The sequence below is a fragment of the Magallana gigas genome, chromosome 10, assembly GCF_963853765.1.
Source record: "Magallana gigas chromosome 10, xbMagGiga1.1, whole genome shotgun sequence".
NCBI lineage: Eukaryota > Metazoa > Mollusca > Bivalvia > Ostreida > Ostreidae > Magallana > Magallana gigas.
The window spans coordinates 3,994,936-4,018,885 of record NC_088862.1 but is presented as its reverse complement, the minus strand read 5'-3'; the positions used below and the strand labels follow the sequence as shown (position 1 = coordinate 4,018,885).

At 33.1% G+C, this 23,950-nt stretch overlaps 2 protein-coding genes across 2 annotated transcripts in view; one reads left to right on the top strand and one right to left on the bottom strand.

Moving 5' to 3' along the window:
* Positions 1 to 2,031: 2,031 nt before the first annotated feature.
* Positions 2,032 to 10,253, bottom strand: LOC117683711 (serine/arginine-rich splicing factor 4-like). Its single transcript, XM_066073491.1, has 5 exons — positions 10,187 to 10,253; positions 6,797 to 6,883; positions 6,393 to 6,499; positions 3,422 to 3,681; positions 2,032 to 3,226 (listed from the first exon to the last, which is right to left on the bottom strand). Exons 2-5 carry the CDS (start codon positions 6,871 to 6,873, stop codon positions 2,189 to 2,191), a joined length of 1,482 nt encoding a protein of 493 aa, XP_065929563.1. The 5' UTR covers positions 6,874 to 6,883; positions 10,187 to 10,253; the 3' UTR covers positions 2,032 to 2,188.
* A 2,565-nt stretch (positions 10,254 to 12,818) lies between these two features.
* LOC105344797 (UPF0415 protein C7orf25 homolog) overlaps positions 12,819 to 23,950 on the top strand; it is a 57,742-nt gene continuing 46,610 nt past the window's right edge. The window contains exons 1-2 of the mRNA XM_034453509.2: positions 12,819 to 12,920; positions 14,903 to 15,084. Coding sequence (XP_034309400.2) covers positions 14,914 to 15,084 — 171 coding nt within the window. The 5' untranslated portion in view covers positions 12,819 to 12,920; positions 14,903 to 14,913. The remainder of the gene's footprint in view (positions 12,921 to 14,902; positions 15,085 to 23,950) is intronic.

The following is a 23,950-nucleotide window of genomic DNA, read 5'->3' as shown; positions in this document are numbered from 1 at the left end:
GAAATAAATTATTTCAATACTGGTTGGGAATGTATATCATCCAAAGAATCACTTTACAACCACTATTGAAATACAACCACTACTAAAATAAAATATCTAAATAGTATGCCGGGATGTATTCCATTTTGAAAATCAATTTACAGACACTGTTGAAGTATAACTACAATTAAAATAATTTTTTCAATCGTAGCTTAGAATGAAAATCTTCATTACTATATTTCTTTGAAAATTTACATTTTTTTCTTTACATTTCTCTTTCTACAAACATATCATGTCCTATTGGGCTCACCCCTCCCTGATGATATGTGCCTGATGGTCTAACTTTGCAAAAAAGTGGGGGTAGGGGGGGGGGAACCCCCCCCCCCCCCGCGGTTCCGACGCCTATGAAAAATGTTTTCAAATTTGTCCATGACAAAATCCTGTATAACGCATGTGCGAGGGTTATATATTCGATATGCAATGTATATTGTAGAACAATGCGATAACACTTTGCACGATTTAGTGGATGAACTCTAGAGTAGCTTCATTCATTAAAAACCATTAGCTCTACATAGTTTTAACCTTACAGTCATTTCAATAAAGCCAATTGTTGACAACTGTTGTAAGAATAACTGGGAAACGGTCGGTTTGAGAATATTAAAGAATTTAGAGCTTATATAAAAGTTTTGCAAAGAATCGGTAACTTAATGGTTATGTAGATTTTTACTAAATTTATGGGGAGTCCTACATAAAAGTCAGGGAAATAATTGAAAGTGATGACACATTCACGATTAGTGACATTGTCAAACCTGTTAATTGGCAGGAGAATTTCATTTGAAGCGTATTTTAAGGTGGCTCACTACACCGTGAAATATTTTCTCAAATCAGCAGAAAATTACTTAATTATGATAGATATCATAATGGATAAGAAGTATTCAAGTCTAATAGGCAATAAAATGTGCAATTTTGAATGAAAAAATTACATTTTCAAAAATTAAATTCAGTTAACATTAACAAAAGCTCCAGACTCATGATCTGCGATTTAGAAGCCTAATACTTTAACCATTGAGCTACGACGATATACAACCCAATCAAACGATATAAACAATTTAACAAAACATTTAAATCGCCATCTTGTGATGTAGTGTCTTAAAAAGTTTAAGTTTAGGTGTAGTGAAGTATCTTAAAAGCACAAAAGATTACTGCTAGATGGATACCGCATATATATATTATCAAAAAAGGGCACGTGTACAAATCACCGAGCAACTGCCTCCCACTTTCATCAAGAACAATTTACAACTATTGTTTCTGGTGACTATGCATAGGTTCACCATTTCGAACCGGTGAGAGAAATTAAAGAACAAAAAATTCCTAACTATATATATATATAATTTAATTCTGATTGTAACGCCCCATTTCATTGGATAGAAAAATTTAGTTAAATTTGTATAACCTGGTTTGCATGTTACAAGACACCTCACAATGCACCAACGTCAAAAACGTACTGATCCGCTTGACGTTACGTTTGAAAGAACAGATTGATATCATTTTAAAAGTAACACGCACTCAATTTATAAAGTAAATTACAGAAAATTTAATTTTAAGAAATGAACTCAATATCTACCCAAGTTATACTCGTATAACCTGGGTTGGGGCAATTTACGCTTTTTTATAATCCGCTTCGCGGAGTCAAAAAGAATGCGTTGCATTGAACTAATTTGGATCGCATTTGGTCGCGCCTTGATAGTGTGCATGTTCACTATTTCGAGGAGACTTGATGCGACCTCTCAAATGCATGGCATCGTGCAGCGTATGCGAGAGCTCGAACAAAGCTTACAAAAATGCCGTAAAGTGTTCGTGCAGCAATTGTAAAAAGGCCTTTACATGTAAAAATAGCGACTCAATCTGCATGTGAATTTATCAGAAATCATTTTTCAAGGTCGGTAAGCGTGTTTATGAGAAAGTCTGAATCGAGGGTCATTTTTTGTAGTAGTCGGACGTCAATATGACGATTTTTTGTTTATTTTTAGCCTAATTAATAAAAAAAAACAATAACCGTTACCACTTTATTGTTACCATTTTAATATATTGGTAACTTACCAATATATTAAAGTGTATCACATTGATTTGTATCGTGGATAATTTCATCCATGCTGTATTGTTTTCCATAACAAATATTGTCAAAAAACAATGATAAAAACAGAGAAATTTATCCCCATGATCTACGTCCAGAGCTTGATCCAGATCGACGACTCGCACTTCCTCGCGACCAAATTCTAGATCTAGATCGACGAATCGCACTTCCTCTCGACCAACTTCTAGATCTCGATCTAGATCGACGAATCGCACTTCCTCTCGACCAACTTCTAGATCTCGACCCAGATCGACGAATCGCACTTCCTCTCGACCAACTTTTGGATCTCGATCCAGATCGACGAATCGCACTTCCTCTCGACCAAATTCTAGATCCAGATCGACGAATCGCACTTCCTCTCCACCAACTTCTAGATCTCGATCTAGATCGACGAATCGCACTTCCTCTCGACCAACTTCTAGATCTCGATCCAGATCGACGAATCGCACTTCCTCTCGACCAACTTCTGGATCTCGATCCAGATCGACGAATCGCACTTCCTCTCGACCAACTTCTGGATCTCGATCCAGATCGACGAATCGCACTTCCTCTCCACCAACTTCTAGATCTCCATCCAGATCGACGAATCGCACTTCCTCTCCACCAACTTCTAGATATCGACCCAGATCGACGAATCGCACTTCCTCTCGACCAACTTCTAGATCTCGATCCAGATCGACGAATCGCACTACTTCGGGACCAGCTTCTTGATCTTGATCCAAATCGACGATTTCCAACTCTAGTACCTCTGAAACTGCTTCTATATTGAGAACGATGGCTTGAACTACTTCTAGACCAATGTCTAGATACTGATGCAGATTTACGACGCGAAGTTCTTCCTGACCAACGCTTCGATCTTCTAGCATATGAGACTTTCGGTTGTTTACTGCTTTTATATTTGTAAGTCTTTTTATTGGCTTGATAACTTCTGCTGTTTTCATACCGAAGTTTTCTAATAACTTTTCCACCAGTTTTTGACCTAATTTCTAGAGTAGGACGGCCAGGTCTAATTGTTTCCCCTTTTATCTTTTTCCGGAAATGACTGCTTGTTTTCCTGACAGTTATTTGGTATTTGCCTCCTAATATTTCTCCTGTGTATCCAATTGTTTGACCCTTGAAGTAGCCAAAATACTTTTAACATCGTATTAAATATAAGCATTTATCGTTTGAATGAAATCGTTTACTTCGTTAATTTAAGCAAAATTGAAATAGGCCTATTACAAAGTACATACAGGGAACATCAATAAATTAAATTTAATTAGACTTATTTCAAAATGCTCGTTAATTAGCAGTCCTGTAATCACTTACATTTTTTTTAATTTTGCCTACATTAGTTGGTTTTAAACGCTTAAAATCTTTTTTCGCTGATCTGTATCCTCCTCTTTTGAAGTAAATTTTGGTTATCTTTCCAGAATTTTTTCTAATAAGAGGAATAGTGTTCTTTATAAGGGATTTCATTATTTTTCTTCCAGCAACCCATGCAACTCTCGTAGCCACTGCTACAACAACAGGGGGAATTCTTTTAATTCTTTTTCTCTCTTTTAGAACCTGCTTGCCAATCCATATATCTAAAGAAAAATAACGTGAATACAATTTGAAAAATGCTTGTTTATGATAACATCGGGCAGCGTTTTTTATATTGCTCCCGAATAAAATGTAAACTATAATTAACGTACGAAGCCTGTGGGACTTCCAAAGAACAAGACGACCTGTCGGTTTGCCCTTTTGGTTTTTGGGAGTTGAACTATGTTCAACATCCCTAAGCTGTCACGCAAACTCAGCGCAAGAATAATTTGTGTGGGGCAAACTACTCAATATAATGTCAATTTTGTATTCCGCTTTTAAATAATCCCTGTTAATCGATGTTGATTAAAGACACGAAAAAATAAAAATGATGTTAATAATATCAATTTCATATTTCCTATTCAAATTCTTATTAAATTTTAGATAGATATCTGAAGTATTAATAATGAATTATTGTTTTTGTTTATGTTTTGTAAAGAAACGTGCTTTTAAAAGTACGGCTCTTAATGAGTTTAGATAGAATAAGGCCTATGTATAATCTTCTGATTACGTTCATATCTATGATATGAGAATCTAATATTTGAATATTTTAATTAGTATGAACCTGAAAAAAGACTTTTGTCGTGATTTGTTTGTTTCATATCTTGTGTATTTTGTTAGTCTGCAAATCTGAAAATTATAATAATTGAAGTCTTGACTGCACTAAGTCTCGAAAGTAATTAAAAGGTTATTTACAGTGATTGATGGGATGTGTAAATGATATGACATTGATGTTTTAGTGGTATATTTATTAATTTGTGCAAAAGTATTAAATTAAAGATAGAATGTTCTATCGTAATACTTAGAAATAAAATACTCTGATTGATTTGAGTTGATGGTTTATGAACCTCTCTTTATCTAGTTTTCGGATATTCATCTGACAGATTCTCTTTCTTATCACGTTTGAAAAATTGCTGTTTATGGTCGCCATGTTAATGATAAAATCCGAGACATTCCGAGTGTGATTTCCGACAAAATGGCAGGCAAATTCAAACGCGTATTTTAATAAAATGCCTTGGTACGACTCATGAAATGGATATTTTGTGGACTAAACTACATATGCATGTTCGAAAAGGTTTGTAATGTATAAAAATGTGTTTTTCCTATGCATTTTCAACAGACTTAAAATCGACGCGAAGCTGATCCGCTTCGCGGCTGCTACATTGCAAGTATATGGGACGAATTCTTACTAGCTATGACCTGAGCGTAGCCTGGTCACGGTAAGTTAATTCTTTCTATAGTATTTACTATGACTGTACATGGTAGTGGTCTGTGAAATCATTGTGCTGCAGGGTGTAAGAGGCAAAGTTTTATGAGTTGGCTGGTTTTATTCCGTGAAGATTTGAAACTCCTTATATACTAGAAATCTTACTTAGTTTTGCTCTTTACAACAAATGCAAGCATGGTTGAACTCAAAAATGTGATGTTGATTTTAATAAATAAAAAACTTATCAAGAGTTATAGAACATGGAGATGAAAAAATTAACATTGATTATTCAAATTAAATTGTAGAGTTGATCATTGAGAATAAATCGTAGAGATGAATATCCAATGGTAAATGGAACAAACAAAGAGATGAACATTCTGGAGATGAACTTTCAAAAGAGAGGACTTTAATGCAAATCAAGGATATGGGACCAACAGTTATTTTTCTGGCATACATCAATAAAAGGGAAGGGCGTATTGATATGTGTATGTTCAGTGTATCAACTTAATATGAAGGAACTTTGTTTTTAAAATTGAAACCAATATTCCAAAGAGATATAGATCACCTTTTTGTTCTAATGAAAGGAATAACAACAAAAGGGTGCTTGTGGTAGCAGTGATGTTGAAAAAAGTGTGGTTAGTATTTTTCACCAAGGTTCTAGTATATTTCCAGAATGGAGTCGAGGAAGGCAGTGTGTTTCAAATGCACTCATCAGTATTTTGTACAAGAATCTCATTTAATGGAAGTTCTGGACTGGAATTAAGGAGATACAGATTTCATTTTGAAATATGAAGACGAGCTTATCAGCACGTTTGTCAGTATGCGACACATGTTTATTGAAATCCATGTGATCTGCCAATTTTGTTTTGTTTTGTTTACAAACACATTGCTTAGGTGCTTGGTCTCGTCCACATTCTTAGGCAATATTAGTAAATCATTTGTGGAAAATTGTCCTTTTCTCCTAGAGTCGGCTATATTTATGTGTTTTATTGAATCGTCTCGAACAGATATCTTTATTTGTAAAGAAACGTTCTTAGCCAGCTGGAAAATTTCTAATTTATGGGTCAATGTCAAAGCAAATTTCTTTGAAATTCTTTTCATTCTATTGTCCATTATTTAAGCAGGGTCCTTTAAAATAATGACCATCTCAATGTTGTCTAGTTATTAATGTACATTGTACAGCTACAAACATACGAATGATATTAAATTTATGTAAGTTCAACTCCCATGAGTACTTTCAGTACTTTGATTTATTCTAGTTTGTGTTTTTGTTTGTTACTTGCGAACAATACATTTGATAGTGTTTATGGAAGTAATTCTGTGTCAAAAAGACATTGAACTAGATGCAATTCTTTTTTCATTTTAGGGCTTTGACAATATTTATCCTGCATGATGTGTTTAATTCGGTGCTTAATACATAGTTACCTAATTTGTCAATCTCTTTAGGTGTTTTAAAAAATAATAAACAAATATTTCTTTCATAGAGAAAATAATACACTTTATACTAACCAAGTTGACCTATAAACTTTTCGTCTTCGGCATCAAGAAGACCATAAAGCTCCCCATCGGTTAGTTTGTCAACGTCTATACCTTCGACAAAAAGATGCCCCTGGGTCCTAAATTTAAAATCAAAGTGTCAAATTATATCTTTATGAAGACTGTGCATAATGTTCTAGAAACGTATTGCATTTGGCTGCATGCATATATTTAGCATTTTTGGCGGAAAATAAAATACATCGTTAAATACCCTGCCATATGTACATTAGAATTGGTACTTTTAAAAATACCCTTTATTTAGATTCAGGATAACTTGTTGAAAAATCAATATCCGCCAAATATCGTACATGCCAAATATGATATGCTTACAGTTTTAAAATTTGTGGTATAGATGCACATTTGTATTAGGAACAAACCTATTGTTTTTGCATTCAGCATTTTGCACCATTAGGTATACAAGAAGTAGAACCGCAACAGATAGACCTCTCTTCATGTTACCAGACCTAAAATAATTATATTTATTGCTTATCAGGGTTATTAGTTTCTACATGTATAATTTATTATTGTTCTAGCATTTGAACAATAGCTTTAAAGGGACTTGACCGTAAACTATAGTTTACAACCGTCAAACCTAGTTTATCGACTGTGAAACTGTGATAAGCTCATTTTTGTGAATTTAGCGTGCATGAAAATTTAGATATACTAGTAATAAGATCAATCAGAAAATGTTGTGCATAAAGCAGAAATCATTAAGACCAATTCAAACATATACTATACACGTGTATAATTTTACCGGTATATCAACATAAATATCTAATCACAAAATAGTTTTTAAAAATAGAAAAGAAAATTTCATCAGGAATTGAACCCCAAACACTCCCGAGTCTTTATTCACTAATCCGGAACGAACCAGTAAGTCATGCGCGACTTTGTAGTGTTTGTTTAAAAGGAGTATTTTAAAACAACATTGTCAGTGTAATTTCTCTGGACTTTGTACATTTTCCTTTCTAAAATATTTTGAAAAAGTACCAAATTGGTCATCTATGAGTCATTTCTCTATTATTTTTTTTTAAAAAGCAGCATACTTAATGTTGAGATATGTCATCTCTACACGTTTGAAATTCGTGGAGATAAGAACCAGAGACAACAAAATCACCTGAAAACAGCTGTAAATAAGTAGGATTTTTGCATTAAATGCGTCATATTTCTATATTCAGACTCATAATAAAATCTCTTGCATTTTAAACATTTTTCTACCTATTCCACGTCCTTAAAGAAACCAAATAACGGATGATTATAATTCAAAATAAGCGCAAAATTAATTAATGAAATACTGTGGAATCATAAGAATTCGTAGTGGCTCAATTTTCGTGGTTTTCGTGGGTAGCCCTCCCCCACGAATTTACGTCCTCCACGACAACAAGTTTTGGAAGAGTAACTTTTCTTACTATAACTGAAAACCAACACATCCGCGAAATTACATCCCCGCGAATAAGCAAAAAAATATTGAGGGTAATCGTGTTCAAAAATCCAGACATGTAAACTTGTAAATCCGAATATGCAATCGTGTTGATGTGTGAGCCTGGGTATGAATGAGTGTAATTTTGATCGTATTACCTAAAAAAAACTCGGGGTTAAACACTTTAGAGTTGACCCCATAGGCCTTCAATCTAATTTTCCTTACAGCTTAATTGCAGCTGTAAAATGCTGTTTGTTATTTACATGTAACCTGCTACTATAATACACACTTTCCATCTGTAATTCCTGCATTTGTATTTCCGTTTTTTGAAATATCACGGCTGACATGTTACAAATTGACAAATGTAAAGTCTACAAGTTTGTCGAATTTTGACATGACCATATATAGAAACAGTGACATCACTGAAAGAAAAAGGCTATCTGTAGGTAAAGGCATGCATACCGTAATCGCCGGAATGGGACGGAGTAAATAAAAAAATATTAGGTGGGCATATAATCCAGCTTTACAGCCACTTGTGAACTAGCTGCAGGTCTGTAGCTCCCGGTCTGAAAAAATTCGGATGGACGACCTGGGAGCTACAGTGCCTCCCATAGTAAACACTTCAATTTACGGCGCATAAAAATATGCGCTAGACAGTTTTTTATATTATTATTGAAGATTGTGTTATTATTTATCTTTCACTTGCACAACAAAAAAAGTATAAATACATGTAAAGTAACATAAATTTTTCTGCGAAAAATTACCAAATCTTTGCAGGTCGTTTATTCTAACTAATTCAGAAAAATAACAAGAGTAAAGACAGCATACCGGTTTTTTTTTGTATGAACAGTATCCATAATCCATTTGTCAATCCTGAATTGATGAATACCACCTATCCACAGAAATGGGGTACTCTATATGCAATGTTTTTGCCCAAAAATGACTAAATTTAACAGCTGATATTTTTCATTTATCAGAAATCAAAATCCTAGCAATTTGCATACCTCTGATATATGTATAATTGATCTGCAAAAGAACAACTTCCTATCTTGAAAACTGTTCGAGGAATTATCGGTACAAGAAGGGTACCTTTTTGGCAGCCACTCGCCCGCCCGCCAATTTCACTTTTTCAATAACCGGAAACCCGGTTAAAAATTCTCTCTCAAAATTCTTAGAATTCAGAAACAATGGAGTTACATGGGACCTCACGGCGGTCTTCGAACCCCATGCCGCTCAAATTATATTTACCCCCTTAGAAAATTTCTTGATCCGTCTCATTTCTAGAAAAGGGTACGCATCAACTTATATTCCAGTTTAAATTACATGTCAATTTTTTTTTAGAGAAATAAGATATTAGGCATTTCCTTTTATAATACTATGTGAATTATATTACGGAATTTCGCGCATTCGTCACATCGGCAACGACTTTTTTTAATACATGAACCTATTCCTGTTTAGCCCAGTTTCAATCATACCTCAAATTTTTTTCTAAAAATGATACCGGTATTTTCGATAGAAAGGTGTCGTTCATTTAAAGCTTATTGCAACAGTTTAGCTGAATAGTATGTTTATTTTTTGTCCATTCCGGCAATTACGGCATGCCTTTTCTCGCCGCAAGGCAGTTGCCATATAAGGTCATGTCAAAATTCGACAAACTTGTAGACTTTACATTTGTCAATTTGTATCATGTCATATGTGCTATTGCCTAGTCTGAAGTTACAAATGCAGAAACTACGGATTGAAAGTGTGCAAAGTTGAAGGTTTAATTAACTAATGTAAACGTACACGAAGGAACGGAGTCAAATCTTACATGTGTTTATGCCCGAGTTTTATAGGTTACACGATCAGAATTACACATATTCATATACTCAGGCTCACACATCAACACGATTGCATATTCGGATTTATAAGTTAACATGTCTGGATTTTTGAACACGATTACCCTCCATAAAAAATGGTTCTTTCTTCTCTTGAGACTAAATGAATCAGTTTATCTTGTTTGCCACGAGTTATTTTATCAAAGAAATAGCAATATTATACTTTACATTATTTGTGAACAAATGCAAGACTTGAGCTTTGTTTACTTAACAATTGATTCTTAACTCTGTATCTCTCTTATAAATTTTACCCCTAACATTTATGTGGTCAATCATTAAAGATACGCAAATAAACCCTTTTCTAAATGAAAAAAATAAATAAATTTTAATCTCAAATTGTGTCTTAGTCCCTTTAATGTGTTCGTGTAATTAAACCATATCGTCCATTTCTTTAAAAAAAACTGCATTTGTATAAACATCTTTTCCTTTTTTATAATGATTTTATTCAAAGAAAATTAAGAAATACATACCGGGTATGCTTGATGAGTGATGCTTACACTGTAGCTAACAGCCTGCTTTCTGTTGGTAAACTAGAAAATTGAGTAGATGAAACTTAAATAATCTTTGCATTTTGTAACATGTGTTTTCTTGCTGGGTTAAATTACAGTAAAACATGTATACCTGAGTCAACGTCATGTTGTAAATTTTGAATTTACTGCCACCCGCGCGGTAAATTCAAAATTTACAACATAACACTTGAAATTAATAATGGAGGACTTCACAGTTAATGGGTTTAGCGGTGTTTTTTTTTTCTTGGAAGATAACGAGGCGTCATGACAGGTTTACTGCTCTCTACTATTAAATATTGAAACCAAACGGAAAAAAATATACATAGTTTATGTAATTAAAGTAACTCGTCATTTTTTACCTATCCTCCCCCCCCCCCCCCCAAAAAAAAAAAAAAAACCCCAAAAAACCAAATTAACAAACCAAGAACAGCAACAGTAACACCGACCTACAAAATACCAATAAAAAATATTTTCACAATTAAATGTGATTCATTCTATAGAATAATATAATTAAAATGGTTCGCAATGATAGCATCCATAATCATTCGAACATTTTCAACGTGTCGTTCTTTGTGTAATTTTTAAATATATTTTAAATAAATGAAAAAGAAGCATTTATTTCATGGAAATTGCCCAAGCCTTCGATTTTATTACTGAACTCATTGATAAATATTGATTGATATTTAATATTCATTTCATTTGATATTGATTAATAGAAAAATACTCTGAAATCAATTTTACAGTGAGTTCTAAACTGCTACTGAATATAGACGGCATTTATATATAATGCTATTTTTGCTATGTTGGAAATCAGACCCAAAGTTTGTCAGTAAATTGTCCTTTCTGACATATAATATTTTATTTGAAAAATAAGATATGTCAGAAAGGACAATATGAAGAGCTTTATATGGGTTTGACCGAATATTAAAAAATTAATAATTGGAAATTACATTCAATACTTTTAAATGTGTTTGAATTAAAATGTATAGAATTGTATAAATTGCAGAATGTTTATAATATACAAAAATGTAGCTTGATGAAAAAACTGCTTTGTGAATTCAAAATTCACAACATGACAGTTGATTAAATCTATCTTTAATACAAATCGTTTATATTCAGACAGACATTCTTGTCATTGTGTCACCAATAATAATTACATAGAATAAACCTTTTAACGTTATATTGTTATAGTTTAGAATAGAAGTCTTTGATTTATTAGATTTTTAAACTTTTAATGTAACATCTGTAGGAAAGTTTTTTAACATGAGTATTTTATTTTTCCAGAAATATCATGTGTTTATTTATTTTTTTTCAATGAAACGATATTTGTCAAGGATCGCCTTTCTTTATTAACGCTAGATACAACCAAATTATTACATACATTCATCAAGTTTTATTTGTAGTCAATTTCTAAAAGAAAATACCCCCCCCCCCCAAAAAAGAAGCCAAATAAAAAGAAACTTTAAAAAAAAAACTTAAAAAGATTTGCTTTTCCTTTAAATTTTTATATTTTTAGTTATAACTACATGCGTTTTGACCTTTATTAATCGCCATATACTCGCAGTCCGTGTTTCAAAAGAAAAAAATATGAAAAAAAAATTATGAAATGAAAAGAAGAGCTTCATATTGTGATTTTACGACCATGTTGCATGTTTCTGCAAGAATCAATACATTTGTCCATATGTGAACAACAACACGCAAGTTTCAGTGGCGTCGGAAGCAAATTGAAAGTAGGAAGGGGGGGGGGGGGGGCTAGACTTATCATCTGAAATTCCCAAAATCATGAAAATCCTAATCGGGGGATGGGGAGGGGGGGGGGGGGGGTATGCCTATAACTCCAATCTTACCTGTCCCAATCTTCGCCCAAATCATGAAATTCATAATGGGGGGGGGGGGGGGGGATTAATACAGCTGCTATGTCTCCAATTTTCAATATCACTTAAATATACCTTATAAACTTTTTTAAGGTATATATAGAAACAATTTTTTTGCAGCGAGAAAAAGTGGGGGGGGGGGGGATATTATTTTAGAGAGTCTGTTGATCTCCATAAGATGAAAAGTTTTAAATATAGAATCCAAAGGCTGTCTTTACAAAATATAAGATAATAGTTTATAGCATAAATAACGATAGGTGGATCTGGTGCTAGTTTGTTGAACATCCAGCGTCCTTAAAAATGTTTTACCGAGGAAAAGTTCAGTTGATTATCAAAAAGCAAATTTTCTTCCAAGAATATTGAAAGTTTTTAAAATCAATTAATTTATGATACCATAAAAGCTTGAAGCAACTAAAAGCAATTCTTTCTTTTAAAAAAGTGAGTGTAAAATTTAAGAATGAAGAAAAATAGAATTACAAACGTTTCGCTGGGATCAAACTCATACATTTACACCCACCTCATGTCTTGATAGACTAAGTGTTTAAAAAATGAACAACTACATGTACATCTTTAAATTATTTTCTGGGGGTTTTTTTTGTTTGTTTGTTTTTGTGTGTTTGTTTGCTTGCTTGTTTGTTTTTTTTTTTAATTTTTAGTTTTTTATTATTATTATTATTTTTTTTTGTATTTCTTGTTTGCATTTTACAATTTATAGGAACTCATCGGGATCGGAGTACAAAATATGGCTGTCTAACAGGTGTCAGAGACAGCTAGTCTGTTAGAAGAAGAGAAAACATCTGTTTATTTGAACATAAAGTATTGTAAGAAAATTTTCACATTATATTTTGAAAATTTAATGATAAAGGCTAACATTTAGTTTGTTTAATTTCAGTTTTAAAAGGTAATTACACTTTTAAGTTAACCATAACTTTGTTTGCTAATCCTATTGTATTCGTGTTTACATTTGGTAGAGCATACACTAAATTTACCACAGATGAAACCAACTATACACATATGTATTTATATATATTACATAGGCGTCGGAACCGGGGGGGGGTGCTTTTTTGCAAAGTTATACATAACCATTATGAATATAGCAACATTTAGGGTTCAGCGGTGAAAATTTATAGAAGTGGTATTATTTTCATTAATTGATATATGTCTTCATAATTTTTAAATTGATCAGAATACACAAAAAATATATAAATAAATTAATCCTTTATAAAGATAAGGCGAACGGACCCAGTGCAAACTGCGTCAACAGACCTAGGGCGAATGGAAAGTAGAGCGAACGGCGTCAAGGGCGAGCGCCGTTTAGGGCGAACGAACAGCCAATCGGGTTCAGCACCCCCCCCCCCCCCCCCCCACTCTTTTTTCGCAGCAAATTAAATTGTTTCTAAATTAACCTTAAAAAGATTGAAATATTAATAGTGATACGGATGATTTGGGAAAACAAAATTTTTGGCAGGTAAGATTGGAGTTATATATAGGTATACTGGTAAAGTGAACATGCATGTAGTCTGTCCCAGATTATATCTTATCATTCACTTCTTGACTTTTCTATTTTGAAATCAATACACATGCCTGTTAATAAAGTATACAATTAATATTGATATAAGGGAAAATGGAGCATTTTGGCATAGATGCAGCATCTCTTTTTATCTTGAGAAACTAAATAACAAAACAGAAGATCTATAATAGGAAAATCTGACATCTTTTCCTTATACAGAAGTACACTGGATTTTTCGGGTGCTTTGATATTGTTTGCAATGTAGAATCCATGTAGATTAATTTTTTTTCAGCAGCATTTTTAAACTTGACAAGATAAAGGCGGTTTTGCAAAGGTGATAGAAATCTAGAGAATTTTTCAGGACTTTTTATAGTGAACATGTATTGTTTGAACCCTGCGTTAAAAATATTTCTACAGAATGAGTAAGAAAATGAGATTGGTCAGCCAATAACCATGATAACTAGCACACATTTTTGTTCACTGTAATGAAAGTATTTGCAAGGGTTTTGCTTGTGTCAGAAAAACAAAAGTTCTATTGTTTGTCAAACTAAATTTTCCTGTGGAGATACAGATGTGAAGCTCATTAAATCATCCTGTGTACTGCACAAACTTTTAATGCTGATGAAATTGGAGTGAAATATTAGCTATTTTGATAGACCTTTCCTTTTTTATGAAAAAAAATTGTTTTCTGTAGCTTTAAAGATGTGGTCGCACAATGCGATTTTCCACCTGATTTTCAATCGACTTTCTCAGGGAAGTTGATTGGAATTGATTGCTGAGGTGGTCACATATGATACAATTTTACAATCGATTTTCGATTACAATTTATATTCTATATATTTGTATATTTATATATGGGAAAAAGTCATTGCAATGTCATGATTTTCACCAGAGTCGATTGAAAATCGGAAGCACTTCAGATTTTCAGTCGACTTCAGACCTTGTGATCCCCTTTCGACTTGGATTGTCACACCGTGCTATTTTAGTCGAAAGCGAATCGGATGAGGAAATGTGATGGAAAATGGTATCATGTGACCGCGCATTAAGAATGTTGCACATGTAACGTGCGACGCGGCCGTGTTGTGTGGTTATCACTGGTGTATATCTTACACCCAAGCATTGCACTAGATCCGTTAACCTGTTAACTCACATTGGGGGCAAAGTCATTCTGGCTTGAAAAAAAAAGGACTATAGAGTTATAATTTAGGGCACTTCATTCCTTTATTTCTCCTCAATCGTTTGTCATCTTTGAGTTTGTTTTTTATGACATATTTTTGTGGTGTTTGATTGCAGGCATTTACAACATGGCTGAGAGTTGCCCTAAAGAGTCCAGTGGGGAAGATAACTCCGCTCTGCTTGATCAGTACATTGACTGTGCAAAGAAATTCATAGAACTTGTGAAGGATCTTGGCCACATCAAGGGAGCTAGCAAGCTACAGCGCATGTGTAAATCAGAGCTGAAGTACTTACAAACAGTAGGTGTACCTTACATGTTATCCAATTTAGACAGAGTTTAGAACAAGCACTTGCTGTCTTGCAAAATTAGCTGCACAGTTTTCACACGTTTTTATGCTGAGAAATCTTGCTCGACAAAACCTAGAGTTACTGTTCCTCTTGCAAAATACAATATTTACTTATGACCAATTTGCATGCTGAAAAAAGATAATCAACCTACCTTGAGATCTCTGCATGTTGTCATCAAGGTGGGCAAGCAGTAACAAAAGTAAAGACTTCCCAGCACTGGGATCAGGGTCGCATGTACATATTTGGAATCTATTTCCTTACTATTCATTTTTAGGTACATTTTGTACAGTGGATGTTAAGCAGTCCACTGACCTGGTGGAATAAGAAAATAAAACATGTGCAAGCAGCAACAATAAATGAATTTATAGTTAATATACCGTATAACGGGTATTTTTTACGTGCTGCTAATTTTTACTTATTTTTACGAGTTTTATAAATCCGTAAAAATTAAACGCGTAAATTTTCACAGAAGTAAAAAAACACCGCACGTACCGGTTTGAGAGTAATGTTCATGACCTTCAGCTCAGTCCCTGACGGCTGTACATGTAGGTATATTTGAGTGTTTTTGGTCACGTGGTGATAAAAGTTCAGATCTTTCTATTCAGTCTTGAATATTTTTTAAAACTACGTATAATGCCACGTTAGTAGCTAGATTTCAATCACTCAGTCAATAACTATGGCGGGGATACAAAGCTATTTTAAACCATTGTCTACAATGCCAAATGGATCGCTTAGTGAAATGATTCCAAAGGAAGTTATAACTACTTTAAATAAATCGGTTTCGACAATTAATTCTTCACCAAGAACACCGAATAAAAACTTTTATTTTTGAGATGGAGTTGTCTCTATTGGTTGGTAGAGAAAGAAAAAGAGAGAGAGAGAAAAATGTTGAAATGGAGTTGTCTTCCTTTTTATCCCGGTAAATCGAACTAAGACGATCCGTGAGCACATGGTGTACATCAATGATGAAACCCAGATAAATAGGAATATGTAAACTGTATATCACATATGAAATTAAGGTAAATGAATAAACACAATACAGTGTAATAATAATTAAGGACTTGTTAACAGAAAAACGATTTTCAGATTTGTATGTGTGTTAACTGTAACGAAGTCACGGTGAAATTTCCCCCCATGTACCACACAGATGATTTTAATTTTTACGGACATGTCCAATTCGTAAAAAAATTACGCGTAAAAATTCAATTCGCCCTATTTGAAGACAAATTCGTAAAAAATCACAGCAGTAAAAATTACCCGTTATACGGTATGAAGTGAATGTTTTGAGTGATTGTGTCAACCTTCAAGGATATATAATTACAACTGCAACAGGGCCTACTTCAAATTCTGTATTAAGAATACATGTATTAGCATAAACAACATGTTTGGCTTTGGGTAGCTCCTTGAGCAGTCACAATATCATAATCTCTGTCTTTCCTTTCGTGTTTAGAACGATAACAAATACATCTGCTAGTTTTAATTCAAATCAGAAGTTTGAAATACTGAGCCCGTAAAGAAAATCCGAGCCCAATCAATCAAGCTGGTATACCAGTATTGAAAAATATGTGTCGCGATATGATATTTTTAGTCCACATACCACAATACACCAGAATACCGGTATGATTCAGCCATAGTTTTTGTTGCACTGATGCACAAATATTTGGCTGTTTTTGTTTGCCATACATATATATTGCTGTGCAAGGGAATATGAGAAATAGTGACGTACCAAACCGTGATTTGAACTCGGGGCCATTAGTTGTCTGTAGTCTACCGGTGGTTGTCTACCAACTGAACTCTCTGGTGCTGGTATTCGAATAGGTCTGATCTGAATACAGCTGTATGAATATAAAATAGTTCTAAATGTATCTCACCAATTGGTGAAAAGGAAAAAACCCTGATACTGTGCAGATATCAGGACTAGGAGCTATTGATATCTAGTCTGCCCTCCCATTTCCCCCCGGAGAATTTTGCAGTCTACTGCATACAGCTAGAAATGTTATATGGATGATGTATTCACTATACAATTTTTGTGACCAAATCCATTTGGCCTGCACTTTATTGTGAAAAAAAAACCTTACATGCTATGTCAAATTCCAGAATTCCTGTGTAAAGAAATTTTTTATTGTGAATCCAGTGGCTCGCTGATTCTGATTTCCGTCATACAACGAAATAATCAAACAATGGTGTTTGCTTTGTTGACAATGGAACATGGTTGCCTTAACTTCCCATGATTCCTCTGAGTAGCCCATTAAGCCCCAGGGTTTATATACCGTACAGAGTAAATTAAAGTAGATGTATAAGATTGATGTCTCAGGCTGATGATGAGCTTGATGTGTATCATCGTCGTGTGTTTTATGGATTTGGTTGATGGAATCGTAATTTTTTTGGTCCTAATGATGCTGAAAGTGTCGGAAATGACCAGAATGATATTATTTTTTTTTTCTCTTTTGCTCAATTACTAGTGTTGAAAGTTCTAGATAGCTCTAACTGCTACATAGTACTATAGATTCGATCCTTATACATGTATTTAGTCTCGTCTTTGTATCCGCAATTTCACCAGAATTTCATGAGAATATAAAATCAAACTTTTTTCATAATTTCATATGCTTAATTGTTAACAATCCTCAGAAAAATATTATCAAGTTTTTAAAGCTATGAGGGATGATTCTTGCAATGTTATGTGGCTATGTTAATTCTTGTGCTTTAACAAGAATCTACAGTACAGTATGTTAAAGCAATATGAGCTACATTTTTCATAATGAGTTTTTTTTTTTACTAATTTAAAAATGTTTTCTTTTATTAAAACGAAAAAAATATCATGGCTTTTAAATTTCTGTTAGCCATATTTTTGTTGAAAAGGCCGTTAAGAAGCCTTATTTGGAGCAAAATTGAATTATTGTCGTCCTGTACAAAAATTGATTTGCTATACATGTATATTCCTTAGAAGAGAAATATTTCCTTTTACAAAATTTAATGATTTTTTAAAATCTTATTTATCATAAAAGTTTTAGTTACATACACCGGTATGCAGACGTATCATACTAGCAGGTTTTTGCAGCAAAATAAAATTCTAAAAAATACAGCTCATATTGCTTTAATAATACACAAGGCACTCTTTCTATACATTTACAGAATTCAATAGCAATTTTATGTTTCTTTTTCTGGTTTATCAGTCCTGATATAGAAATCAATAGACAATGTTAGTCGCCTTTTTTGGAGAATTCTTGTTTTTGCTGGTCTTTGTAATTGATCAAGTTATTGATAATCAATAGTTTACAACAATGCATTTTTTTTGCTCCCAAAAGTTTCATTCCATATCATTTCATCTCATTTTTTTTTTTTTGTACATTTTCAATATTCAAGTTAGTTTTGCGAGTTAGTTTTCACTAGCAAAACGGTACAGTTGCAATTCTATAATTTAGTCATGTGTATCAATGGAAAGTCTGAAAATGTCTCAAAAATTCATTGTTTGAATTTATATGTCTTCATGCGAAATTAGTTTTGTTATGGAGTAAAGCTCCAGATTTGCTAATCTCCGTGGATTTTTATGTATTATTCATTTTCCTATTATTCCTTATTTCTCTTTAGAAAAAAAAATCAATTTTATTAGAATGAGGATGAATTCATTTGGAGAGTTATAAAAGAGAAAAACAATATCATTATAGCAGTTGATTAATTGGTCATGTTTTTGTAATTAGTTTGGCTAAACGACTTTGGAATTGGAAAAGAACTCAATCTATATGGCACACTTGGAGATTTATAGTATGTACACAAAATGTAGGTAAAAAAAATGCAAAAAACTAGGAACAAGATTTCTTACACAAAGCATTAAAGGCATTGCTAATTACAGTTTCTCTGGTCGCTAAAAGACGTTGAATGCTTCAGATCCATTAATTATAGTATATAACCCACAGTCATGTCTTTCAGTTGTCAGCGGTTACTAAATCAAGGGAAGTAATTCCTGTAAGTAAACAAAGTAGATGTAGACTTTTATCTGTCGTAGATGTCGTTTTATGGTTGACAAGGAAACGGGTTAACCAGTGGCCAAGTCAATAGTAGAGTTTTCTTTTCTTGAAAATCTGTACTTTTTCAAATCATATATATTTAATGTATTGTGAAATCGATGAATTTTGACATATGATTGTATAAAAATAGTACACAATTTTATCGGACCTGTGCATATTTTTTTTGACAATATGTACATTATAGTATCTATTTTTAGCTTTTCATGTTCAACGTGATTTAAATTATGATATTCAGTCTCTCTAATAATCCTTGATTTGATTAATTTTCCAATTGGATATTATGATGGTTACAGCTAGAATGCCTACGCAAATATTGAAATAATGGTTATCTATAAATAGTACAAACAGTTACTCAAGATGATGATCTAATTGGATTGAATATTAATTAATGATTTGATGAATTTACAGATTTAAATTGTCATTGTAACTAAGTGGCAATATGAAATTATTGTCAAATTAAATTATATCGCAATATTTATATTTCTGATATTAAATAATGAAACGCATATATATATATCATTGGTTCATGTTTTTGTTCATTAAATAGTTTATGTCAGACTCGGCTGTTACATATCGTTTGGTTTCATAAAATTTTTCTCTGATTGATATTAATACAACTATTTCTAAAAATTCTTTTTTTTTGTTTTTAGATAACACACGATGTTGATTTAACAATCTGCTTGTGCCTTTATTTCAGTAATGAACATAAGAACAAAAGCTTTTGTTATGAGGGATGACATTTTCATTTAGAATCTGTCTCCATAGACCTGAAGAACCAATATTACCGTGTTTTAAAATGTATCAAGTTCCCGATGATGATCTCTGCAGGCGATATTTGATTTGTGCTGATCTGCCGCAAGAGCTGTATTGATGATTTTTTTAAACGCATGTAGGGCATATTGTTTTGCATGCTTCCTTCAATTGTCAATACTGTACCATATTAGACAAAAAAAAAACTTCTTCTGCATCACACCTGGCACTTGGAGCATATTCTTTCAGGATGTATCAAGGTAATTAAAGTCAGGTTTGACAGAATTTGGCTCATTTCATGTTGGCAAATCTTGTCTGTGATACTGAATATTATCGGGACCTTATAAGAGAATGGTTGTATCTGGAGGGGGTTTGATGATGGGGAATCAGCTGGTTACCATCCCAAGAGTTTTTTCTCGTTTTTCCGTAATGAGTTAAGATCTGAAGGAATTTAGCTGTGTTTAGATTACAAAAGAATTTTTTTGTTTAATTTCTGTATAATTAATATGCAGACAGATTGTCAACCTACTGTCATAGCAACCACCCCCTCTTAAAAAACATGAATATAGCAGAGAGTGGTCACTGTCAAACCTTTGGGGTACTGTTTAGTCATGTAGCAATGCCTCCTTTAAAAAAGCTACAAAAGAACACCCCCCCCCCCCTTTTTAAACAAATTGAACATGAATTGAAACCCCAAAACATAGTTAACACTACCTAAACCCATAATTTACAAATAATACTGTTACTGTATTATATTTCTACAATAGGACTATTCAAAAGCCCATATAGCTAACATTGAATATATTATTTTGTTGTATTGTACACTTTGCTCCCCTTTCACACACTTAGTACATTGTAGTTTCAGCTTTACAGGGTAAATTTTTTTTACAAATATTTTGCGGAGTCAAATACCATTAAAAAATATTCAATGTAAATTGCAGACTGTTTTAGTCTGCCTTAATTTTACACTAAACTTTTTTAAAAAATCATGGCTCGATGGCTATTTTGAAAAAGGTTTAAAGGTCATGTTGGCATTTTCTATAGATTTTTGTCTTTCTTAAATACATTAAAGTTTAAAATTTAATTTGATATAAAGATTATAGGTAATTTTTTGACCTTCTAGCCTTGTTAAACAGATATAACCTTAATTATGTCTCCCCTTTCAAAGGGGAGACATATTGTTTTTGTCGACTTTCTTATTCTTCTTATTAAGGTCTTCCGTTTCCAACGGAAGACCTTCTTGTTATTCTTCGGTTTCTTTTTCCCTATTATTAAGGTCTTCCGTTTCCAACGGAAGACCTTCTTGTTATTCTTCGGTTTCTTTTTCCCTATTCTTATTATTATTATTTTTTCCCCTTTTTTTGTGCACGCGATTTCTCAGAAACGGCTCGGCCGATCTCAATCAAATTTTAGGATGTGATAGATAGTGGTCTGAACTTGATTGGAAATTTTTTGTATTGATGACGTCACATCCGTTTTTGAGATATTGAGATTTTTCTCATTTTTATATGGGTATTTTGTCTTCTGTTGTTCTCCTAAACTATAAGAGATATTAAGCTCAAATTTTTACGGTAGGTAAAGGAAAGATTGAAGTTTTGCATGATTGTTGATTTGTATGTTTAGCACTACTGGCGCCAAAGCTCGCTATGGCTCGAAAATTGACATTAAAAAGCGTCGTGAATTTTTGTGTTTTTCTCTCTTTATCTCTTTTCTGGAAAATATTTTGTTAAAACATGTAATGTAAAAAAGGTTTATATTTACAAGACCTTTCTGCTGATATCAAGAAAAAGGGGCTGGCCCCTATTATTAGGGACCTAAAGGGCTCTAAACTCTTTTACCCATAACTCTTTACCGAAGGATATTTTGTAATAAATTATATAAGCAAATATGTTTATCTTACAAATATGAAGCCAGGCAGTAAAACGATTTTCTCATATGTTACGTAATTAGGGATTTTTAGGGGTCAGAAGTCCAAAACTTTGACCACCTATATCTCAAAACGGAAAAATATTTTGAAATGCAGTATAAAAGAGAAGATGCTCAAAATGATGTACTTAACACCATGCAACCTAAAAAATTTGGTTCAGCGGCCCCAATAAGGAGATACATGTAAGGGACCGGCCCCTAAAACATTCTTTCTCATATATCTCAAGAATGGTAACGAATTTCTGAACACTTGTTGAACAAAATGTCTTTATAATTAATTAACCTTTCATTTGATACCAAGAAAACGGGGCTGGCCCCTAATATTAGGGACCTAGTGGGCTCTAAAGTCTTTTTAACTATAGTTCTTTACTGAGGGATATTTTATAATAAATTATAGAAGCAAATATGTTTATCTTACAGTTATGAAGCCAAGCAGTATAACGATTTTCTCATATGTTACGTAATTAGGGATTTTTAGGGGTCAGAAGTCCAAAACTTTGACCACCTATATCTCAAAACGGAAAAATATTTTGAAATGCAGTATAAAAGAAAAGATGCTCAAAATGATGTCCTTAACAACATGCAGCCTAAAATATTTGGTCCAGCGGCCCCAATAAAGAGATAAGGGACCGGCCCCTAAAATATTCTTTCTGAGATATCTCAAGAATGGTAACGGATTCTGAACACTTGTTGAACAAAATGTCTTTATAATCAAATGACCTTTCATTTGATACCATGAAAAAAGGGCTAGCCCCTAATATTACGGACCTAGAGGGCTCTAAAGTCTTTTTCCTATAGTTCTTTACCGAGGGGTATTTTGTAATAGATTATAGAAGCAAATATGTTTATCTAACAGTTGTGTAGCCTAACATTATAATGATTTTTCTCATGTGTTACGTAATTAAGGATTTTTAGGGGTCAAAAGTCCAAAAATGTGATAACCTATATCTCAAAAAGAAAAAATATTTTAAATGCAGTATAAAGGAAAAGATGCTCAAAATAATATACTTAATAACATGCAACCTTACAATTTTTGTTCAGCGGCCCCAATAAGGAGATAAGGGACCGGCCCCTAAAATATTCTTTCTGAGATATCTCAAGAACGGTGACGAATTTCTAAACACTTGTTGAACAAAACTCTTACACCTGAAACAAAATAGTATCAGACACTTTAAATGAAGATCCTCTTTTCCTGTTTAAATCATGTATAGCTGTTAAATAGCAAAATCAAGATCGAACATAAATCTCAATTTCTAAAATCAGACGGAAGACCTCCTCGTTGCTCACAACGAGATCGTGTCTAGTTATTATTATTTTTTTTCTTCCTTTTTTTGTGCACGCGATTTCTCAGAAACGGCTCGGCCGATCTCAATCAAATTTTAGGATGTGATAGATAGTGGTCTGAACTTGATTGGAAATTTTTTGTATTGATGACGTCACATCCGTTTTTGAGATATTGAGATTTTTCTAATTTTTATATGGGTATTTTGTCTTCTGTTGTTCTCCTAAACTATAAGAGATATTAAGCTCAAATTTCTACGGTTGGTCAAGGAAAGATTGAAGTTTTGCATGATTGTTGTTTTGTATGTTTATCACTACTGGCGCCAAAGCTCGCTATGGCTCGAAAATTGACATTAAAAAAGCGTCGTGAATTTTTGTGCTTTTCTCTTCTTATCTCTTTTCTGGAAAATATTTTGTTATAACATGTAATGTAAAAAAAGTTTATATTTACAAGATCTTTCTGCTGATATCAAGAAAAAGGGGCTGGCCCCTCAAATAAGGGACCTAGAGGGATCTAAAGTCTTTTACCCATAACTCTTTACCGAGGAATATTTTATAATAAATTATAGAAGCAAATATGTTTATCTCACAGATATGAAGCCAAGCAGTATAACGATTTTCTCATATGTTACGTAATTAGGGATTTTTAGGGGTCAGAAGTCCAAAACTTTGACCACCTATATCTCAAAACGGAAAAATATTTTGAAATGCAGTATAAAAGAAAAGATGCTCAAAATGATGTACTTAACACCATGCAACCTAAAAAATTTGGTTCAGCGGCCCCAATAAGGAGATAAGGGACCGGCCCCTAAAACATTCTTTCTGAGATATCTCA